Source organism: Cornus florida, unplaced genomic scaffold, assembly GCF_030987335.1.
Source record: "Cornus florida cultivar Cherokee Brave unplaced genomic scaffold, ASM3098733v1 CherokeeBrave_3.0.0_Hap2_Chr02, whole genome shotgun sequence".
NCBI lineage: Eukaryota > Viridiplantae > Streptophyta > Magnoliopsida > Cornales > Cornaceae > Cornus > Cornus florida.
In genome coordinates this window covers 45691143-45715837 of record NW_026775572.1, presented here as the reverse complement: position 1 = coordinate 45715837, position 24695 = coordinate 45691143, and the positions used below count along the sequence as shown (strand labels likewise).

General features: G+C 37.1%; 1 protein-coding gene across 2 annotated transcripts; it reads right to left on the bottom strand.

The window, feature by feature from the left end:
• Window positions 1-251: 251 nt before the first annotated feature.
• LOC132294866 (PH, RCC1 and FYVE domains-containing protein 1-like) lies at window positions 252-24369 on the bottom strand. Of its 2 annotated transcripts, XM_059792874.1 has the most exons (10): window positions 24069-24369; window positions 23571-23825; window positions 23228-23314; window positions 19716-19805; window positions 16898-16978; window positions 16512-16667; window positions 14061-16184; window positions 9800-9946; window positions 3733-4025; window positions 252-1076 (listed from the first exon to the last, which is right to left on the bottom strand). In XM_059792874.1, exons 2-10 carry the CDS (start codon window positions 23616-23618, stop codon window positions 983-985), a joined length of 3120 nt encoding a protein of 1039 aa, XP_059648857.1. In that variant the 5' UTR covers window positions 23619-23825; window positions 24069-24369; the 3' UTR covers window positions 252-982. The 2 variants fall into 2 exon arrangements, with proteins under 2 accessions (XP_059648857.1, XP_059648858.1); XM_059792875.1 differs by lacking the exon at window positions 3733-4025 and having other exon boundaries at window positions 23571-24369.
• Window positions 24370-24695: the final 326 nt, after the last annotated feature.

Below are 24695 nucleotides of genomic sequence, written 5' to 3'. Positions count from 1 at the left end.
TACTATTATTAATTATCAGAAAGTTACAATCCAAACCAACTGCCAAAACAATAGAGGGAAGGAATCAGGGATGGACTCTATCTAAAACCAACCCTGGTCTACTGATGGACTTAGAGTTGTTAAAGTATTTGCATTTCTATACACAAAATCAAAGGAACGAGACTCAAACTTAGTGGTCATTCCAACAATCTAAAACCATCCCTGGTCTACTGATGGACTTAAAGCTTCAACGATTGAGAGGATAGCTACCCTTAAAAGAATCTTGTCACAACACCAAAGCTTCAATGACTAGCAGACTTCGTGCATGAGCTGCTGAAAACACTCCAAGAAGCATAATGGCACCATTGCTACCCCGAAACACAATCCTGCCCTTAACAACAGGAAGATTGAGTGAAGGCATTGATTATGTTTCAGTGCAGAATATTGGAGCGCAGGATTCATATTCAAGACTTTCCCATTTTAATCATGCATACCCCAAAGCTTTAGGACCCACAAATCCCATTCCACTACAAAATCTTTAGGACACGTGGCAGAAAACAGTTCGAACTTGGTTACATTCGTGAACTTCGTTTAGACAAAAGGAAAGGTAAAATGTAAGGAAAAGCGCCAAAGCTGAAAATCTAAAACTTTGTCAACTTTTCTCAAGAATGAAAATAAAGCTGCACAAACTTACATTAGCTACTGCTTACATTCATCAAAATTGTGTTGTCACTTGATCGTTTTTTACATTCTTTCCTACCTTCTTACTTTCCTTGCATCTTAATCTACCTGTGAATGTCTGACCCAGGATCCTTGATACTCCACTGAGTGAGGGGAAAAAACAAGAAAATAAAAAACATTTACAGTTTCAGTTAGAGGAGAGGGTCATAAAAAAGAGTTGTCAGGCTCTCTTTTGTCCATGGGGTACCAGCTGAATATTACTCTGAAGTTCATCTATTAAGCTGCCTCTGCAGACTTTATCCCTGATAGTTACAGCTGGATACTACTCTGAAGTTCGTACATTATGCCGCTCACAGACTTTATCCCCATTTTCAGCCCACCACTTCTCTGCTTGTTCCTCGGTGAAACGCCTCCGACTGTAGAAAAACACCAAATTTTCAAAAAATAAAATTAATCAATTCAACAATTTAAGCTACATAATCATATACTAGTATATTCTAATAATTTTATAGAATTTTTTTTATCTCTTTCTCTTTTAGTGGCAACTGATCAAATAGGTAGTGTATAATTCAGGTTGAGGAGAAGCATTTGCACGATTGATAGGGACATGGTTAATGTTAGCAGATATGATAACCTCGATTTATGGAATGACTTACCGTATTAGTAAAGATTTGATTATGCTATAGAATATGCTGTGATTTGATTTAATTTCCTTTCTTGTAATATGAGCATGCACTCTTTTTATCCATAAATACTAGAGCTGTGAATGAGTGATTAATCTCATTCAAGACTTTACACAATTCTTTCATTTTCCTTCTATATTGTATTTCTCCTTGGTATCAGAGCCAGGGTGGTCCGACTGCAATGAGAGCATTGCGAGTTTGGCACCACCCATTCGGGAATGGTCTAAGGTGAGATCGCCCATCCAGGAGGTGTCGGGTAAGCAGGGTGATCCGACCTCAATGAGGGTGTTGCGAGTTTGACACCGCCTATTGGCCCTATTCAGAAATGGTCTGAGGAGACATAGTTGTTTCTTTTTATGGTCTGAGGAGACATTGTTGATTCTTTCATCTACATTGTTTAAACATATGTATGAAGGGGAATGGTCTGAGGAGACATTGTTGATTCTTCCATCTACATGTTTTAAACATGTGTATGAAGGAAAATGGTCTGAGAAGACATTGCTGTTTGTTTACGGTCTGAGGAGACGTGATTGGTTGTTTACGATCTGAGGAGATATTTTTGGTTTGTCAAGGGTTCGCTCCCCTTTGAGCGCCTTTGTTAATATATATATATTTTCTTTACCTATCTCAAAAAAAAAAAAAAAAAAATTAAATGGTCTGAGGAGACATTTTTGGTTTGTCAATCGACATTTTTAATCTAGTCAGATTTGCACTCTGCAACTTGTAGATTCTAAAGAAGGGTGCTAATAAGACCGTGTTTGAAGATGCGTTGTCCAAGTTGGGTGTCTCAGATGTCCACGCACCAACTTAAGGGGGAATGTTAGCAAATATGATAGCCACGATTTATGGAACGACTTACTATATTAGCAGAGATTTGATTATGCTACAGAATATGCCATAGAATATGTTGTGATTTGATTTAATTTTCTTTGTAATATGAGCATGCGCTCTTTTTATCTATAAATACTAAAGCTATGAATGAGTGATTAATCTCATTCAAGCCTTTACACAATTCTCTCATTTTCCTTCTCTATTGTATTTCTACTGTTAATGAAGCTATGACATAGAAGGCTTCCTTAAAAATAGCTTCAGCTCAAACTGCTTTATGCAGCATGCATCTTATATTCTTTACACTCTTTGTGGCTACAACATTTCAGAAGGAACTTCATTTATTACCTCCTAGCATAAGAGAGTGGGAGGCCGTCTCCTTCCCATCTAGAGGTTAACACCCATTTAGGAACACATATGCAAAGGTGTAAAGAGGGAAGTCAATGGAGAACTACCAAATCCAATGGCTTTGATGTGCAGCCCAATTTTTTGTTCGAAACGAGGGAGAGATGGAATAGGTGTTCTTCATGAAGTTCCAACAAAAAGGAGAAAAAATAAAGACCCTTTATGAGTAAGGGGAACCGAAGGCTGGAGAAAGCGGCAACATGAGACCATATCTCAGCCTTATTTGTGACTCTGAGTACAAGAATTTTAGGCAGCCTTTAATCCGGAGAAATACGAGTGAGCCAAAAGGTCTAGAAGGTTATGGCAAGCATCATAAGGACTCCTTACATCTCTAGTGAGAATCAGATCTCCGATATCCCTCACTAAGAGATATCCTCTACGGGAGAACTACAAATTGCCAGAAGAATTGACTTGTTATTCTTTTCACTCATATACCCAAAAGAAGATACTAGGAATGGACTTACTATTCTTTCAGGAAAATAGAATATTGCAAGGAAAGAAGAAGGGATAGTGTTCAAAGGCAATCTGTCCAGGTAGCAGATGTTAATGGTTTTGGGAATATCAAAGTAACAATCACTAAGCACACCAACCCAAAAAGAAATCACTTATGAAAACCTATCCAATAATTAATTATTTTCTATTATATTTGCTAGAATATAGGATATTCATAAATGGAAGGAAGACAGTTTATTTGAAACAATCTGCTAGTCATACATATCTCAAGAATTGGTATCTGATTGAAAATAAAATTCTATCCTTAAACTGAGACAATCGGAGTTCTATGCAAAGAAATCCACCAAAATTTGAGTTCAATATATATGCTGGACTTTTAACGACTACAGTGGACATGATGACATTGACAGGCAAGAGAGAAACCAATAAGACTAGAAAAGAATGAATTTATGAAGAATTAGAAGCAGAACCAATTGAAAATCATGTGATAGAATGGACTGGATTAGTTTCACAATGAGCATAGAATTACTGATTACAGCAATGACAATTAACCAGCTTCTGGCTGAAGGCAGTGCAAGGATATGAGAAAGGATGCCAATAATGTAGATTGAAGCTGGGAAAAAAGAATGTTGCTTAGATATTCAGTTGTGTTGTGTATATTGCTGCTGACCCATGGTTACAAAAGATGGCAATAAATCAGTACCTGAAGCGAACTCGTTTGAGCTCATTGCCGCCCCCAGGGAAGGAGGAAAGAGTTATGTACACGCCCGGTTCATCTTGTACAACCCTTTCTGCCTTGTCTGCTTGAGCCTTTTTTCCGTTTGATGGAAATGAATTAGTTGGATTGTCAATGGACAAGCTCTTTGAAGGCTCTAGGCATGTCAAGTTACTTTCATTAGGAGGCAGATTTGGATTACTCGATGCGTGTCCAACAAGAGAATCTAATTTCCTGCTGGCAATATGCCCATCTGGCACTTTGGCAGCCATATCCTTTAACTGCCAAAACATTAAACAACACAAGTGAGAAGCAGCACCCCTCCCCCACCAAAAGTAATATGTAAATAAACAATGTTGAGAAAAAAGAGGGAAACTTGATTAATGGATTTATGCTTTGCGATTGTTCGTTGTTTTTCTTTTTAATTCGTCAGCAATACACTTGCTGCCATGTCAGGATTCAATAAATGGTAACAATTATGTTAGGAAATCCAGAAGTTCTATTACCTCAGTGCTTACCGTGGGAATGTGAGCTTATCATCACCAGATGGGAATTCTGTGATTTTTTATGGTACATGATTTTTTTTTAATTTTATCCTGCCAAATAACAAACCCACTCGCTTTTCCTCCTATGGGAGTTGAGTTGAACCCTCAACCTTCCACTTTAAAAACTTCAAGGGGTAGAAGCGATACCACTGGGCTACAAGTCTACAACCCTTGGTAATAGCACATAATTCGTGAATATAGTTTCTGCAAAATCTATAGATTGCCTATAGTAACAGCGCATGAATATGATTCGAGACTATCTTCAAAATGATGAAGATGAGCAGACATGGTACGAGGAGAAATGCCATGTGCTATGAGACCTCTTAAATCAATTATATATTAAGGGCTAGGCCAGTACACGAGACTCCTGTCATTGCTGGGTCTGGAGAGGGATTACGTTGAAAATATGTTACTTAGTTAATGTTGAAGGATTTAAATGTTAAAAGTTACACCCTCTCTAAGAGCTCAAGCTTTTGGAGTAGACGGTGGTTAACATGGCATTATAGCCAAAGGTCTCGAGTTCAAACCTCATTGATAATTAAAATTGAAACACGTGTGGACCAAAAAGAAGGCCCCACATGAGGGGGCGTGTTGAAGAATTTAATTATTAAAGTTACACCCTCTCTAACAACTTAAGTTTTTGGAGTAGACGGTGGTTAACAGTTGATAATCACAACCACTTGAATATTTTTTCCAAAGCATTTGTATGGTTAACATATAATTCTAAACACGTCCTTATAATTAATTTTAGTTTGAGATTTCACAAAGGACCATAGCATTATTTTCAATCACTGTTCTTGGACATTCTGATTTTTTTATGTGGATTCTGATGCTTGAGGTAGGGTGACCTGGTGATGAGGAGACAAGAATTGGCTTGGTTTTGATACCAAGGAAAAGACATGGCTAGGTGTGGTTAGACTGAAATGATGGTCCTAGATAGAGCATAATGGAGAGAAAAATATATATACATTGGCATACATCAAGATAAAATTGTCTTTACAGATGGAATGAATTGACATCATTGCATCTTCACAGGTCAATGGATCAGACAATTGAAAACATCTGGTCTACACAATCCCGCAACATGATATATTTTCCTTTAAATCATTAAGAAAAAAAAAAAATCACTCTACATAGTTCCATCATGGATGCTAGATTATTGATTGTCTCTTCCAGTGACAACACAATAACCTAGATCAAACAGATTTTTATGATTATGTAACCGTCTAACCGATCAGATGAAGGGACAGCAACTCAAAATGAATGTTCCACTCATATGGAAAATACAGAAAACAGCATTTTCCTAGTATAGGAATGCAATGTCACCAGCATCATATGTTCAGTCTGCTTCATATTAGCTTACCCAGGAACCTGATCACATCAACGGTATAATTTAATTCACTTTGGAGATGGACGAAGCATTTTTCTATACATGAATCCCGTGTGCAACTCTTTCACATGCAAATATATATATATATATATATATATATATATATATATATATATATATATATTTGTTGGTCTTGTCAAATATTGAAAGGTAAATTCTAATAAGTAACTATTAGATCAGTCATACTTCATGAGAGAGAACGTTGGGCGACTAAGAAACGACATTTTCATAAAATTACGTCTGAAATGTGAATATTAAGATAGATGTGTGGCAAGACAAGAAATAGTAAAATTAAAAATGAATACTTTCACGAAACGACTGAAGTAGCACCAATTAAAGATAAAATAAGAGAGTTTGAGATAGTAACAAAAGCTATGACAGTATATATTTTGAGGGTAATTTTAAGCGAAGGGAAAGATTGAAACGAACATGGGTTGAGATAGTAACAAAAGCTATGATAGTATATATTTTGACTAAATTTATATCAAAGATAGAGTGGATCGACGAAACAAGATTGATGTAACTGAACACCAGTAGTTGAAAGAAAACTTTGTTGAGTAGGGTGGTTGGTCTAGACGAAATGCATATTTATTTCCCATTTTCTCTTGAATCTATTGACTCTCAGAGACTTCGGCAAATTGACCAACTCTTGTTGTACCATTCCACCAAGTTAAGTAGACACACAAGGTATGCCCACTTACCAAAAGATGTATTCTGTCTGTCGTCTCAGTATGAGAAAGAAGTAGCTTTGGCTTCATTTTTCTCAGGAAGTGAAAGACATATCCTTTTAGAACATCTATGTATGCCACAACCCACAAGTTATGCTGGAGCATCTATGAGTCTGCCACAAGATATAAAGACGTCCCACAGCGCCCTTTCAATTTAACCTGAATTCACTTATTTTTCCCTTTTAAGTTTATCCATCTTCATTATATATCATAGAATCAAGAGATTCAATTTAATTTTTTACTATAGCAATTGGTTGATTTGTGGTGCAATAACAACTTAAACTACAATACCAGCATCCAATGTATATGTAATGTTCCTTTGGAAAGCCATAACTAGAATCCTCACAATAAAACTCAATAATATTGACGATATAGAAAGTACAACAATGATATGAAAGACATAGAGCTTGATATGGCAACAATATTGTGAATTTTAAAACACATCCACTGGAAGCTTTCCTACTAAATTGGCAAGAATTCCATATGTATCAAAACCATTGGATTATCCATCCCTCCTATGCTCATCATGCATGCAAAAATCAAGGTGATCAATAATGAAACCAACTGCATTTTAAACTTATTATTCATAAATGATGAAAGAAATGTGGAATTTTGAGTCTTTTGACCAAGATGGCTAAAATATGATATTTGCCACGCATGACATGCGCTGGAGAGGTGGCTTGGTGAAGCGAGTTCTACATGAAGTTCATAAGTTTTGCAGTAATACAATTGTTACAGTAGGAGTAACTTGGCTACTGGTAGCCAATAACATGATAATTTGATATTTGGGATGCATTTCATGCATGGGAGGAGTGGGCTTGAAGTGTGGATTCTACATTAAGTTCACAACTTGTGCAACAATAAAAATTCGTACAATAGAAGTAATTTGCTCTCTCTGTCTCTCATGTCTACACACAGACAGAGTAACAAGTTCCTACTTCATAGGGAAAATTACAGTCACACCCCCTGAGGTTTGCCCTAATTAGACTCAGTGGTCGAAAAATGCCCTTAATTACACTAACCTCCCTAAATGATGTTAGTCAGCTTACGGTGTCAATTTTTTTTATTATTAAATGTCATATTTGCCCTTTATAAAATAATGCAATTTTAATAAATAAAAAAAAATACAAGCGAAAGGACTTAACACTCCTGTAATAATATTAATTCACACAACCCACCCTCTCTCTCAACTGCACGCCACCTACCCTCTATCTCCACTCCTCCACCTCCATCACCACCCTACTTCACTCCTCCCTCTCTCCACCCACCACAGCCTCCATATTTTTGTTTTCAACTGCAAGCTAACAAACAAACAAATTGACCCACAATCCATTAAAATAACTGTTATTGCCAGGAAATTTTGTTATAATTGTTCGTGGTTATGAACTAACAGAACACTCGCATGAAATCAATTCAAAAAGGAAAAACTACCTAAATACGCAGATGAAATCAATTTGAAAAGGAAAAACTACCACAATTTTCACTTAGCATTCAAAAATGCTTCAATGTGATTACTGTCGGTCAATTGCCCCTGTTCTTTTCTCATCATCTCCATCGAAAAAAAAATTAATTCTTACTCAAAAACTATAATACCCTATGATATCGCCAACCTTGCCTCGGCTCCGCCGTCTCAAACAACCCTCAAACTCCTCACCTCAAACCTTCACTGCCACCACCACCTCCTCGTCCGCAAGACACTACGAATTAATGCCAAACCTTGCCTCGGATCCATCATCATTGGTTGTGGTAGAGAAAATTGGACAGAGACCACACGAGGCAAAGTTGGGGCTCGTTACAGAGAAATTTGTCAATTCAAGCCTGAGATTGATATGTTGCGCAGAGATTGATGGCCGTCGCTGGAAGGGATCAATCGGTGCCCCTTGCTTGCAGAATCCCCAAGCCTCTGTTGATGTCAAATTCTTCTTCTTTTTAGTTATATATATACATATACACACACACACACATATACATATATAGAATCTGCTTATATAGGCGAGGGAGATTGTGGTATTATATAAAGATACTGTTTACAATTTTTGATCCTTTCTTCTTGAAATGGTGACTGTGGCTCTAATTTTTCTGGCATATGTCAATTAACTATAAAATACCAAAATTGTTTGCAGTCTTGGTACGAATACAACAGATCAGTGGTCGTGATTTTACCTGGGATCAATTTTTTTGGTGTGTGAACCAGATGTGGTTTACCACCAGAGATGGAATACATTCCACGTGTCATACACAAATATATATAATCTTCTTATATAATTGGGGGAGGTTGTGGTGGTGCGTTTGGATTATACCCAAGAGTGGGTTTAGAGAGAGATATGTTCTAGGTATTTTTTATTTTTTATTTTACAGTACTTTCTAGGGCTATTGTGGTCCTTTTATACAAGTAAAGGGCATTTCAGTCATTACATAAATATGTTTGTACAATTTTAACGGCTACTTGACAGAATGGCACATGGGCCAAACCTGAGGGGAGAGCGATGTAATTAAGGCCATTTTCGACCACCATGTGTAATTAGGACAAACCTCGAGGGGAGTCGGTGTAATTTACCATACTTCCTATTAGGAACACAATAGAAAAGTCCTCATTTCTGACTGGACCAAAAAGCCTCTATTTTTTTTTGGTAAGAAATATAATCAAGTTTATTTTTATCAGTTCAACCTCCCTTCTATTTGGCCACATTGGATTATTCAGAAAACTACTTGCATGAAAGAGACTGAGTAAATTTTGATAGGCAGGGTTTATTTTTTCCCTTTCATTTTTAATGTTAAGTCCACATTAGAAATTTGTGGGAAATGGGGGACAGATAAGGCAATAACCAATCAAAGAGATTGATGGATTAGAAGCCAGGGTGGGATAACACCAACGATGATATACTCTTCCTAGTTTCAGAGAGAGGGTGAAATAGAAAATATAAATAACAGGAGGCAATTCTTCTGGAAAAGAAGAGAACAGAAGAATGCTGGAAGCATTCTAAATCATGTTAGGGCAATGACCCTCCCTTCTTGAAAGAAAAAGATAATACAACCGGTGCCAGAAGTGTGTGAGGATATTTAAGAATTCGTTAAATATATAAATATGTAGCTCTAGTATATCTGTATCCTGTATCAAGCAGACAAAAAGGCTGCATGTAGGTGTTCATGCATCATCAGCTTTGGAGGCTGCTTATCCTAGCTGTTCTCTTAGCGGAGGTTCTGTGCTCCTAAATTCCATGCCCCAAAAGTTTAACCTTTACAATGAAAATCGTTTCAGGAATAATTCTTTCAAACAAGATGGCACTGGGTGAGCAAAAAATTGAACCCTTCACGTTTGCAGACAAATAAAAACAAATCAAATGCTAGAAAACACTTGAGTAAAGAATTTCCTGAAAATAGAGAAGTCTTACCTGTGAAGTTAGAGATCTAATTACTTCCTTCGCAGCTCTGCATTTTTCAGCTTCATCTGCTGCTAATGCAGTGGCCTCTTTCAATTGTCTTGATGTTCTCTCCAGTTCATCTTCAAGAAGTTGCGATTTGCTAGTAAGATTTTCAACCTACAAATTTTTTTAATGCCAATTTCTACTCAGCAAGGTTGTACCAGTTCAATCCAATAATAGTAACAGGGAAAAAGTAGTATTATATTCATTGTACATGGATTCCATCTATTAAAGCCACTTGTTTGGTCATAAAGACCAGTAGCCAATGCTGGTGCTACCAATCCAGGGAGCCGAAGGAGTGGCTAGTTACAGACCTTACCTCCGCCTTATCCGCTTAAAGTGGCTATTCTTACTTTGAACTGGCTTTTTATGTTTGATAACCCTTTTTTTTTTTTTTGATGAGTAATTTGATAACCCAAACTTCTTTTATCATGCCAAGCAATAGCCCCTAAACAGTTTGGAAATTACTTTGTTTGTGCTTTCGGTTGTGTTGTGTAAGAGATCCTCATAAAGCTTACAGTATTGGGTGAAGTGTCATGGAAATTGGTTGTTGAAGTACATGAAATGCTGATCCAGAATACTCATTTCATGAGTTGCTTCTTGAAAGAACTACAGCACAATAGCACTTTGATCCAACTATCAAACAGGTAACTTCATCTTGAACAACAATCTTAAACTATGAGAGCAGTCGACCGTGGTTTTTCACTTGGATTTTAAGCACAACTTTAGTCACAATTGGAAGTGGAATTATTCAACAAGAATTAATAGGAGTGCTGGGATGTTTATTAGCTTTGAGATGCAATTTAAAATTATAAAGATCAATTTCAACTTAAGTCCCGTGATTTGGCACTTGTTTCTACATTGGAACCTTTAAAATCAATTAGGGAAAAATATAACAATAATCTTAACCATTGCACAATTGATGATTGACAAACTTTATTACTTGAAAGACAGCATACCACTATCAATTACAAACCATCACCTCCGCAATAGCCAACAACTTCCATATCCACCACCTCATCATCCAATAAACCCCATTATAAATGAGCCATCTTAACCAATAACCATGCACATAAATATTGCTGCCATCACCCACTGACCACCCACTGAAACATCAACTTATTTTATTACCCATGATCACCATTGAAATAGAAGTGTAATAAGAGAAATCAAAATTTTAGAGAGAGTAGACAATTGACTTGGAAGGAGAATGAGCTGTAAAATTGAAAGAGAAGACATAAATTTATATATATATATATTTGGTAATGATTGTTGTGATAGGATTTTGATGGTAGCGTCTGCATGTAGTGAAGATGGGTTGGATTCGATGTACGGTGGTGAGGTGGTGGCAATGGACCAAGGGTGACAGAACTCATGATGGTGGTAATTACCATTGGTGTGACTTGTTCTGTACATATGAGAATTCCTTAAACTCCATATCCTAACTCCTCAATTTAAAAATTGAAAGCAGTGATCAGAAAAATCAAAATTTCAGAATCCTGAAATACTAGCATGCGGTTACTCACGTCCATCAGTACGCCATCAGCGACAAAAAGCAAATATCCAAATAATAATGTTTCAATTAAACCCACCCACAGAACATCATCAAATCCCAACCACTATTACCGTTCTTACAACCACTTGAATACGTCTGCACCCATTGTAACTCGTCATCTCAGTTGTCACAGAACCCAGACCTCCATTTACCATAACAACCACCATATCATCACTACCATATTATCATTACAGCCAACTGCTCATAGTTGAAGAAAGTGAAGTGTTTTCTGTCATAACCATCCCGCTCGGGCAAAACAGATCCACTATACGTATAGAGAGTAGACGCACCAAAGAGTTCAATGACAATTTAGAGGAATAAATTAGAGGAAGAGGCGATGGAACTCCTGATGGTGGTAATCTTGTCAATTCAGGTTAATATAATGGTCAATGCTCAATACATCAAATCAACAGGCCTCAGTTGTCTTTTTGAAATAAATACACACTCACACACAAACACACTGATTTATTGGTAAATCAAACAACGATATGTTGATTTACACTATATTCCTAGGTGTTGCATTAATCTTGAATAGGATTAAGGATTTTTTCAATGTTTCAAGCAAAAACATTGTGAATTCCAACTAGTCTTTGTCCAATGGAACCATCTAAGTTCCTTTCATCTCTCACCTCTTGCTTTCGCCTTGGCAGTTTGTCATTACTCCTATTTCTGTGGACCAGCCCTCATGTCCTGTTTTTGGCATAGCAGCCCTCCATTACTCCAACAGCTCCAGTTCTCGTTATTTTTCTTTCTCTGCTCTCTCAGTCACAGGTAAGAACTAATTTATGGAACTAATTTGTACTTAATAACTAGTACTTCTAAGTTTACAGTTATTTTATTTTCTGAATGAAGATCAGTTCTAACTTGAGAAATGTATGGTTCGGTTCTTATGGAGAAGTGAACTCTTCTTGAAAAGTAACCAAGTCATTGACTAACATAGGGTTACTTTAAAAAATATAAGAGTGTGTTCAAATGTCAAAATTGCATATAATATTTAGTCCAGTTAAACGTATGCTTTTGGTTGGAGCTTTTATCAAAATAAGATATTGGCTCAAAGTCAAGTCTTCCATTATGAAGGTTCCATTGTTGAAAGTAATTTTGGGCCTTGTAAATGAAGAATTGGCTCAAAGTCAATTCCTAAAGGTGCAATATTGATAATATTTTGGGCCCTGTAAATGTAATACCATGTCATCTCATGTTATGGACTGTATAATTACTGCACAGAATACATTATAATGAATGGTGTTAACTGACGAGAACAAAGAAATATAAGTGCATAGGTGATGGAATGTAAATTATATGTTTATCAAATTGTACGAACATTCAGATATATGTGTTAACACCTTTCTCTAAAATGCAATCATATAACTTTGAGCCAATTTCTCATATTCGTAGGCTGAATATGAGTGACTCCGTTGTAAAATTTTGACAAACTATAGTGGCTTATAGCATTGTTTCTTTTATTCTTTTTTCTTTTTCTTTTGGGGGCTTGGTTTTCTTAATGCATTGTTTGGATCTGTGTCTATCTTTACTCCCTTTCAATAAAATAGCAAATGATTTTTCTATCAGGAGTTTGGAATCTGATAAGATAAAAAAACGTAGAATCTGTATCCCAACAAGGAAAAAAGAGAAGAAGAAAAGTGTTTCCATGGGATCCAAATTGAGCCTGGGACATGCTAGAATGGACTATGAAGTCTCTATGAAATCCGAAAATGGGAGCCATATAATATCAAAACACAAGAAAAATTTCCCTAGCTTGTCTTAAATGTTAATAGATGCACACTTCTACACTTTTTGTCAAGTTTTATATTACGAGGGTGTAATTGGTTCTCAAGATATTTTCTCATTTTTTACCATGAATGTCTGAACTCCTCAACGAACTCCAAACTCCTGTACTGAATATAATTGAAATGGTGCTACTCCTAATAATGCAAAGTTGCAAATTATTTATGCAGAAGTTTCACTTATTGTTAAGAAAATATAAGAAAAACAATGAAAAATGAAAGCATGAAGCTCTTGGAAGTTGATAAGGTTCTTGTTAGTAGAAAAGGAGAAGACAATAAAAAGTAGAAAAAGAAAAAGAGAGAATAACAAACAAAAAAATTGAAGATTTAAGATTTGGTACTATTAGCTTTGAATGTTCGAGATTCTTGTGTTAAGTTTCCAGTTTGGTCAATGATTTATGACAGTCAGTTACAGGATAAACAAGTTTCAAATAATCTCAAGGGAATATTCCAATGAATCAAGTTTCAAGGCTGCTACAGAACTGTAATGTACAATATGAGGAGATTAGATTGTTCAGGAGGTACTGAGATTTAGGAATCAATATGTTACCAAAACTTGGTTGAAAATCCCGAGTCTTCATGGGAACTTCAAGTTTCTTAAGAATTGAACAACGCATTCAAGAAACTTTTAAGTGTTTGATAATGAATTTATTTACATATCTTCCACCCTCACATTGACTTTTTCAATGGAGAAAAGGGCATGCTCCCACAAGGGACAAGGTAAAAGGCATGAAGTCACAACTGAATGTATCCCGATGCTTTGAAGCATTGCAAAACGTATACCAATCATGCCTTTGCAAGAGACAGCCAATAAACATAAAGAAAAAAATTCATAGATGTATGCAAATGTGACTGAAGGAAGTGAAACTTCTGCATCCTCAGAAAGGCTTACCTGTGCCCTTAAATTGAGGACTTCTTGGCTTAGACTTCCGTTTTTATGCTTTGAATCATCAAGAATCACTCCAGATGTAAGAACAGTCACTGATGATGTTAGTGGTATAGACTGAGATGAACTCGATTTTCCTGAAAGAGGAGATGTTGCACGAGAAACTATTCTAGAACCAGGAACAGAAGCTGAAAAGAAATTCTTTGAAGCTCCAACTATAGAAGTTGATGCTTTTGACGTAGCAATGCTTCCCCTCTTAATACCTCCATTCAGAAGGGGGAATACATGGCTGCCATTTAGTTTTGCTTTCATTTGGCCCTTTGAATTTCTGCCTTCAGCCAAAATGAATGAGTTAGCAGATGAGAGTCTGCAAAACTGTCCTTGTAATTGAGGACTTCTAGTCTCTTTTTCTACCACCTCATTGGACTTCTGAAGTATATTTACACTTTTGACTGTAGGAATTCGCGCAACAGAACCAGATCCTGTGGCCTTCTTTAGCTTTGTAAAACAATCATCACAGACACGATATGGCTTGTTCATACTTGGAGCCAGGGAAGCTTTTAGGGATTTTCTACTGCTGCATGCTTTGCAAAAGACAAGCCCGCAGTTGTAACAGTTATGACGTTTTCTTCTGAAATTAAATGGATTATGACAACCCGAGCACACAGAATTATCAACACTAGATAACCATTTATGTATACATGTAACAGCAGTAAAATTGGAACCACACACTACACTTTTTACTTGCTTATCTTTCAAAAAATTAACAAGGGTAGGTGTATTGTGGTCTTCGCAATCTCCATGGCCTAGTTGCCCATTTCTACCTTTTCCCCAAGTATAAACCTCTGTTTTTGAAGTCAAAACTGCAACATGATAGGAACCACAGGCAATCTCTTCTACAAAACTGTTAGCAATTTTACCTTCAATGCAAGTGGGAATCCTTCCACTAGCTACAGGATTCCCCAACTGTCCATGAACAGTACTCCCCATTGTGTATACTCGTCCTGAGTTTGAAAGAGCAATAGTTAGGCTATTCCCACATGCTACCTGACTCACACTTGTATCAACCAACGCAACTACGCACTTGGGGACTAATCTAGGTTCTGTATCACCATGTCCAAGTTGGCCTTTATCGCCATCCCCCCAGGTGAACAGCTTTCCAGATGAAGAGTCATCAGAAGGTCCAGAGCTAGAAGATTCAATCATCGTTTCAACAACTGCAGCAGTATGCCAAACACCACAAGCAACCCTCACTGTCCGTAGTCCTTTCAGCATTCCCACCTCTCTTGGAATACTGGTGCTACTATGATCTCCATGTCCTAGGGCCCCGAAAGTTCCATCTCCAAATGTAAATAACTGGCCTGTGGATGTTACAACAGCTGTATGCCAAGGTCCACAAGAGATAAATGATACATGCATACCCTCCATGAGGCCAGTTACTCTCTTAGGAATCCAATGACTGGATTCACTTCCATGCCCAAGCAAACCAGCGTTATGACTACCATCACCCCATGTATAAAGATCTCCAGAAAGTGTAACAGCACAGGTGTGATATTCCCCACATGCTATAAGTTCAATGTTCACACCACTAAGAGTGTCAATAAGCTTCGGATAGGAAACATCCTCTTCTACTCCATGCCCAAGCCTACCCCCTGATTCCTCCCCCCAACTAAATATTTCCCCTTGTTTGGTAACTAATGCAGCATGCCTACCTCCACAAGCAATATTAAGAACATCAAGCACAACTGTTGACTCCAATACCTTAGGCAAAACAGTATCTATCTTGGTGCCAGATGAGCTACCAACTCTATGAACACCACCACCCAGAACCCCTTCACCAATGCCTTCTCCCCAAATGAAAACATCACCTAAGGCATCCAAATCTTCACGAAAAGAGCCCTGGCTTGATGAACTAACAGCGCTAGATAAGCTAACTCGATATGTCTCAGCTGCAGAACTTCGACCATTTGAGTTGTCAAAAACTGCCGATGATGAGGAACTGAGGGAATTGGTTAATGATTCAACTCCAGTGTTACTTTTGGCTGCTGCAGTAACTGAAATTATGTCAGAGAATGCCTTCCCCAAACTACTGTGATGAAGGATCTCTGTTCGTTGAGTATCTCCTTGATCCTGAAGTATATAAGTATAAAGAAAAAGAAAAAAAAAAAAATTACTAAAAGTGCTAAATGGATCATCCTAAATTCAAAAACTACATAAGAAATACTACCTCCGCCACAGAATAAATTTCCCTTTTGGGGACTCCAACTTTAGAAATTCCAAAACTAACCCTCTAGAAGTGTTTAGAGTTACTTGATTACTTGAAGAATTTTTCAAAATCTAAGACAATCTTGATAAGCTAGAAGTCTTTATAATTGACTTTTCAAATGGGACAATTATTTTAGGACATCCTGAAAAGGAAATATTTTGGGATGGAGGGAAAAAGATACAGCTACTTACAAGGGTTGCAACCAAAGAAGAGATTTTGCGAGTTTGTGGACTATCTGATGATATACTGTAAGTCGATTGACTTCCCAACTTGTGGTAGCTACTACGTGAAATCAATGCCTTTAGACCAACAAACCAAACCTCAGCTTCATCTTTATCTTTACATATCTGTCCAGAGATAGGTAGTTATGTCAAAAAGGAAGTGCTACAATATTCACAATTGTGAAAATTTAATCCTCTGTAATTGAACGTACAGATATGTTGATTTGCACAAAAATAAAGTCCAATAAACAAATAAAGGAAACAAACTTCTTGATGTGTTTTAACATGTTCTTGTGGAATTCATATTGAAGCAAGAATTTTGAGCTATAAAAGACAAACACCAATGAAACACTCACCAAATCCAAAGACCTATCATTGTATATGAGAGAGAACGACTGATATTCCTTCTCAGGCCGAGGATACCGCTGGAATATTGCCTGAAAAGAAGGGAAAAAAAAACTACTTTCATATTAATCAGATGCTTAAATTTTCATCTTTATTTTAATAATTTTAGGCGGGAGAACAAACAATCATACCAAGGATTGCATGAAAAACAATATGCTTGCACGCATTAATTAAGTGGCAACATTAGTTACCATATGCTTGCACGCATCAAATCAGGGCAAGGACCTTTTGGTATCGGACTAGTTATAAATGTGTTGTGTGTGTGTGTTTGGTGTTTTGGACCGCGTAAGGCTTGATTCTGGGCTAGGTGTAATTACTGTTGACCTATATTTTTAGGTAAGCTTAATATGTAAAACCAAGTCAATCTAAACCATTCTTATATGGTTCAGATTAGTTCAGTTTCTGAACTTCTATCAGTTTGTTTTAGCTTTTGTTTGACCCTTTAAATGAATCAAACCAAACCCTGTACACCTTGGTATAGCAAGATTGGTGAAAACCCCCTCAATAACACTCCAATGGCCAAGCTATAGACCTGCTAAGGCCTTGGTGCAGGTTAAATACAATCCTATCAGCTTCCTTTAGAAGTTTCCATTTTACATAATTAATCCAAAGTGCCACATAGGTTGTGATCCAAATTTTGAAAGAATAGTGTGTGCAAGGAGTTTGAATATAGGAAGGCAACTCTCATAATAAGGAGTTTGAAAAGTTCAGGGGGACAATTGCATAAGACCACACCCACCCCTCCCCCCGCCCCCCGCGGAACTATTCTCACTCTCTCAAGAAACCCCCTTGAACTACTAGTTAGACAGTTAACCCCCTAAATTATCTTCTTTTTTACAAAATCTCCCTCGCCATTTTTCTTTGGACAAGTAAGAATCCATCATAAAAGACGCTCAAGAGGGGAGCGCTCCCAGAATAATACACAAAACGCCAAAGGCAATAGCTAAAGCTTTAAGCTATCCACAATTCCCCCATGCCATTAATCTTCCATTGATGCAATAACGGTAAATCACCCTCTGCAAGTCACATGACCAACCCATTTTTTTTAAAAAAAAAATTGCATTCTAATGGTTTAACCTGTTTTTAACCCCACATCCCTCCTCCCACCTTCGATAGGAAAGAACAAAACCTAATGAATTTCTCTATCTCCATTTCTGCGATTCAGCTATTTGTGAACCCTAACTACTCTCTGTCTCTCTCTCTCAATCCAACCCTAACTGGAAAGTGCTTGGGTTGCCAATTTCTGCAATTTACAATTGATTAGGCCATTGTGGGAAGTGCAGGAGGTTCCACTGTACCAAAACTCAAAGTCAGTATCTTGTATTTCAATTACCTTATTCTCTCTCTTTCAATAAAATGTACCTCTCCAATAAAGAATACCCTAATTTGGAATTAAAGGAAAAACTGTTCAGAAAACACCTCAGAAGCAACTAGCAACCAAATATGAATCAATGCCCAATTTAAACAGAAATTGACAACTCATACAACTCACCCAATTGATTCGAATACAAAACCAGATTCATGAGTAGCCCACTTTCTTTTCTAGTTAACCATGCCATTCTCACACTAATCCGACAAAAAATACCTATACACCATACACATATTGGGCTCAGAAAGGGGAAAGAAAAAAACAGGGAAAGATATATGTGATGGAGTAATGTATGTAGAGAGAAAATGTAAAAATCTACAAGACTACAAGTCTTCTTCTTTGGATGCAAAGAGCAGCAGAGAAAATCGTAGGACACGTATAAAATCTTATCTTCTTCGTGAGTATTTTTTTTGTTGGAATAGAAACTGTTAGTTGTTGGCAATGAATTCCATGGCACATACATCTCTAGAAAAAAATTATTAAAACCCATTTGAGCTTCAAAGCTCATAAGTTGCAATTATGTCTTTTGGCCCTTGAGGCGGACTAATGACAACAGAATCTACCAGCTCTACTGGTCAGAATTGCCTCCGAAAACCCATATGAGGTCTTCTGCCCTCGCTGCTAATTCAACCAGTTCCTGTACCATCTGAGATCTAAGGTGAGGTGTTGATTTTTTATTGGGCTTTGATATTACATTAGCCACATCAGCATTGTCAAATGTAATAAGCTTTGAAACGGCATTGCTTACATAATGGGCAAAACTGTAATTTCAAATTCCCGTTAATGGCTGTTTGACACCATGTTCTTAAGTGCGTATTTCCGTTAGCTCAGGGGGTTATTTGCAAATGGGTGATAGTTCAGGGGGGATATACAAAATTGTTCACTTGCTCCCTGGTGCGCAGGAAAATGTATGCACACCTCAAGTTTTAACCGTTAGATTCCATTGGGCAGTTAAAAAGATAGTTTATTCTTTTATATCCAACGGTTAAGATTTAATTCGTGCATAAATTCCTTGCACACCAGTGAGCAAGTGAACAGTCCTATATATATATATATATATATATATATATATATGTTTGTATACATGTAATCTAAGTGAGATGTAGAAGAGTGGAAACTGTCTCAGGACATCCATTTCGAAAGGGAAAAAAAGAAAGTGAGAAGATACCTGTAGTTCACTTTTAAATTAAAAATCGAAGAGAAACATAAGTATGAGAAGGATTTATATCATGAGTACACACATTTTATCTGGTACTGCAAAGAAGTATAGGCCCTCAGCCTGTACTTTCACTTGTTCCTCTCCCACCGGAAGAACTCAAGAAAATGGTGGGGGAAAAGAGATCACCCAATTTGCATGAACATCTTCTATAAAAGGAAGTGAAACAGTTAGTCAAACTTACAGTACGCTGTCCAGGAATTATCCTTGAAACATGACGTAGTTCAAGATGTTTCTCTTCTTTGCCGTAGTACCATATCAACATAGACTCATCCTGAAACATAATCAGAAGAACCTGAGTAAATGAAAGGCAGAAAAGAAAAAATTGACAGATATTTTTTTTTGGGGAATTCTAGCAGGAATAGTAAATACTTTAAGGAGCAAGATACTTTTTAGACCTAGGATTACATGCTTAAGAAAACGAGTTTTCATGGCCTGGTCAAGCTCAAACCAGAAGAAATGTGGGACATGTAAACTGACCAGACTTGATCAGCTAAACTTCAATTTTAAATTTTTTTTTCTTTTTTTTTTTTTTTTTTTTTTTTTTTGGTCATGATTGAATATGAAACTAAATTATGAACAATTCTCCACTAGGAATGCCAAAAACAAAGTAGGCCCTGGACGTGATTTCAGCTTCACTAGCTCATCATCAAAATAGACCATATAAAGAATGTTGACACTTGTCATCCTACTAAATAAATACAATGAATTAATGGGTGAGACAAGATGACTTGAACAATGGATAGATTCAGAGTTAGAGTGGGTGTGAAGGTTTGAGATGTAAGTGATCTATAGACTATAAGCAACTTATGTAATGGATTGTTGACATTTCCTTTTCCTCTCTGTCTTTCCTACCTCCAAGATCACTTCAAGCAACTTAATATTTACATTTGCTTGCTTCAAAGTGTGTAGTATCTTCATGATGTGTCAAAGGTCAGCTTCTGTAACGGATTGCTGACCAAATAGACGGAAACGGAAATAGCTTGAACAACTGATTGTGCATACTATGGTTGAATGTTGAAGATCAATCCTCTAGATTCTCAAAATTTTCACAATGAAGCCTATTGACCTCCTCAAGAATCTCTATGTATTCTCACCTCAATATTAAATTTTGCAGTAGAGTCCAAGCAGAATGAGGATCTGAAACATCGTATTGAGAAATATTGCTAGAAGATTTCACTTGAGCACCCCTCTTAGACCTTCCTGGCCATGTATGGAGGTATCTTCAGCTCGAGCCACAAACTCATCTTCATCAACACATTTCTCTTGGGCCTTAAAAGAGGCTACCTAACCAAGTCTCAATGAATCTTGAATGGGGCATCTTCCATAGTATTCTGACATAATATAGTGATAAGTGACAACAAAATTCAAACAGCTCCACAAATTTTCTACTTGTCTAACCTGGCTCACTAACACAATCCTCCTCTCACATAGGTTGTATGCCACGACAAAAAGAAATGAGGTATCCTCTTAGTCTTATTATTACTGCTCTGAAAACTGCAAACCTTGATAGTAACTTTGACCCTTTGTAGTTTTAGGTTGCTAGGATTGAATACTTGAGCAAGGGAGGCTACTAAATGGCCCTTGACTAAAAAAGCTAAATATAGCTTAAATAAAATTTAAGTCAAAAGCAAAATTAAACTAAAGGAAGCATAAAATATACTCGACAGAGTCAACACAATCTAAGAACTTGACTCTAAAGGCCCTTCCTTAAAACTAAACCAATTTCCATAATTTTTTTTATGCTTGTGCTTGCATTCCTGTGAGCTCTCATAGGTTCCATAGTAAAGCTGTATCTGGCCTAAGGATTAATTGGGGCAAGAGTGAATGTATAATGATTGGTAAGGTAGAATGATATGGAACATTTTTTTTTTTTTGATAAGTAAGGTAGAATGATTTGGAACATATTGGAAGTTGAAGCCTTGGCAAAAAGATAGGGTCCACAGTTGGATTCTTACCCAAGGCATATAGTTGGGGCTTCTCTTGCACTCTATGTGGGAAGTTGTTTTAGAATGGTTTTCAGAAAGAGTCTAGCCGGGTGGAAGCAGCAGTACTTATTGAATCGAAATAAACATTTGCCCATTAAAAGTACTCTCACTAAAACCTATTTCCATAATTCTTTACAATCCTTGTGTCAGTAACAAAGAGACTTAATAAGCTTCAGAATGATATCTTAAAGGGTGTATTTGGTTAGTATGAATGTGTTTGAAGGGAGTATTGAGTATAAAAAAGTTGGGGCCTCTTAGTTAAGCTTTGATGGGAAAGTGGTTATGCAAGTAGGAAGTTGAAAGTAAAGGTTTATGTAAGAGAATTGGGAACAGAAAATATAGAGTAACCAATGACCAATTACCGCATGCAGGATAGCTAATAGTTGTAAAACCTGCTGTTAGTAATGATTAGAGTACCTTGGGAGCAGGGGCGAAGCCAAGAATTGATTTTTTTTTTGGGGGGTGGGGTGTGTTATGTACACGAGTGCAAGAAGAAGAAAATTTTAAAGGAGGGGGGGGGGGAGAGAAAATGAAGAAGAGTAGAAGAAGAAAAATAAAAAATAAAAAAATGAGAGAACTATGAAGGGAAAAAAATGAGGATTTGATAGAAGAAAGGGAATGCAAATTTAATTGAAGAGAATAAAAAAAATGAAGAAGAAGAAGCTGGTAGGGAATTATTACTCTGTTGAGGTCATGGTTCTAAGTCCCTGACGCAATGTTGTCGTGGTGCAACAGTCATCACGTAATGTTACTGAAACTGCAGTCATGCTTCCCACCTTACAAACCATCAAATGTGGCCTAGCGTCAGGAACTTAGAATAGACTCGGACGAAACTCTAGCTAGTCACAAGGGACTTAGCTGAGTCTGAGGTGATTCTAACGCCCATCGATATATCCGCGAGCACCGGACTAAGATTCAACCGAGTCAATAGGACTCGGCCAATATACGAAGACTCAGCTTAGGATGGTGAGAAAGGCTTAGGAGGTCGCATCATTATGCTTGATATGGGACATTTAGAGGGAGAGAAATAAGTGAGGTTTTGGGAAGTTCAGTTTCCTATCCACAAGTTCAAGAGTCATAAGCTGAACACTTAACTTTTCCATTTTTTGTGCTGTCTGAGTCCTCCCATTTTATTTTAGAGTCTTTCATAGAGTTCTTGGTGGGCATGTGCATTCTCATACATTAATAAGTGTCATACTCTTGTACTTCACATGTACTTAGGATCTTCCCGGTTTTCTTGACTTGCTTTTTAAACAATAAAAAAGTTGTGCTTTATTATTTTCACATGTTGCCCATTTTGTTCAAGGCTTCAAACTTGGAAACCTCCCATAATGGATTTGTTAAATATAATTTTACTGATCATTTATCTGAAGCATGGATCAATATGGCATTCGGAATTTTCTGTGATCATGAAAGCAGTGTCATTTACACTTTTAAGAGGCATTATGATTGAACCGAAACCAACAGTTAATAAATTGTTGTCCATTTCTCTCGAATGAAGAAAAAAGAGGAAGATGGTCATCCTAAAAGTTCTCAGTAGAGGTTTCTTCTGTCATGGATTGGTATTAGTGTAATTATTGCAGAGTGCAAAACTTTTGGGAGAGGCTTTACCTTCTCCGTTCCATATAGATATAGATACGTACACGCGAAAGAAAGGATAGTGTATGTGGAGGTGAAATATTATTAAGATGAACAGAATGCAACTTACAGTAGAAAGTCGAAATGGGCAGAACTTTGGCTTCCCTCTGCGTCCATATTTCAGCAAATGTGCCCCTTTCTTGAGCACGGTAATGGCCTGTTGATGAGATTAAAGAGAAAAGAAATACAGTTTAAAATAATTCCATTATGGTGAAAATATCTTTCTATGCTGCATTTGTCTCAGTCCAGAGATACTGGTGTACTAAAAAGGAACCCAGTGCCTTGTCATTCAACAACTTAGCAACATCGCTTCCTAGTGCCTGCTAAAAATGAATGATTCATAGATACACATATTTGTAATTGTATGTACAGATACAAATACACATTCACGTGCAGAAAAGAAAGAAAGATACCTGGTCGACGTCTCTTTCCGCGAGACTAGCCCTCTGGGGTTCAGCCATTCAAGTTGCAATATCAGGTGTAGTCCAGTTGTAGAACAAAAACCCATTTGAACAAGCCACTGTCCAACCCTCCTGCCCCATGAAACAAACAGAATTCCAAACTCCACACACAAAAAATGTGAAGTTGAACTTGAAAAACCCAATTGTTTCACCTACCCCATTATTTATAGATCAAATTCCCAGCTCATGAACTCTGTCAAGAAAGCCCTAGAAATTCAAAATTCCACAAAACCACACCTCAGAACACCACATATACAGACTCAGCCAATCAATGTACAACTCTAGAACAGCTCCAAACCACTTATCCAGATTTACATAAACCCTAGAAATTCATATATACATATGTTCCAAGCTTCCAAGTTCCCAAATCTTGCATACATAAACGTCATATAACCACCGTAAACCCATTAACAAAGACGTATTAGGAAAACGCGGATTGCCATTACTTACATTTGTCAAAATGTGGGCGTTGTGGACGAAATCTGGGCTCGGTCGTTTATTGAGCTCCAAGAATAAAAATTGAAGAATAACTCCAAGCCATTCGATTCAGATAGATTATGACGTTGTTGATGATTAGGGTTTGTGATTGCAATGTTCTTGAAAATGGTGGGAATTCGGAGATGTTTGTCGTGGCGAGGAGGAGGAGGATTGGCGTGCGTCCACAACCAGCACCTGACTTTCTCTCTCTAGCTTCTCTCTCTCTCTCTCTGTCTCTCTCTATATTTCTTGCGTTGCCTTTTATTCCGGTGGTGTGCCACGTCCGCAACTGAAAAATCGTTTGCTTGATTCTTGTATCTGAGATTTGATGTGACGGGGATGGATGGTTTTGTCTTTTTCTCTTTTTTGAGCTTTTACATGGGTAGTAAATAAATCCATTTTTTCTCATTTTTGGACTTTTACATGGGTAGTCAAAAATCAAAATTTTATTTTTACCTTTTTTTCATTCAATTAAAAAAGTTAGGGTGTTCATTTGATTCATTAATATGTGAAATCGACCTGATTTGTGCAGATTGGATTGAATTTTTAGTCTCATTGTTCGAATTAATAAATAAGAAATTCGTAATCCATGAACCAGAT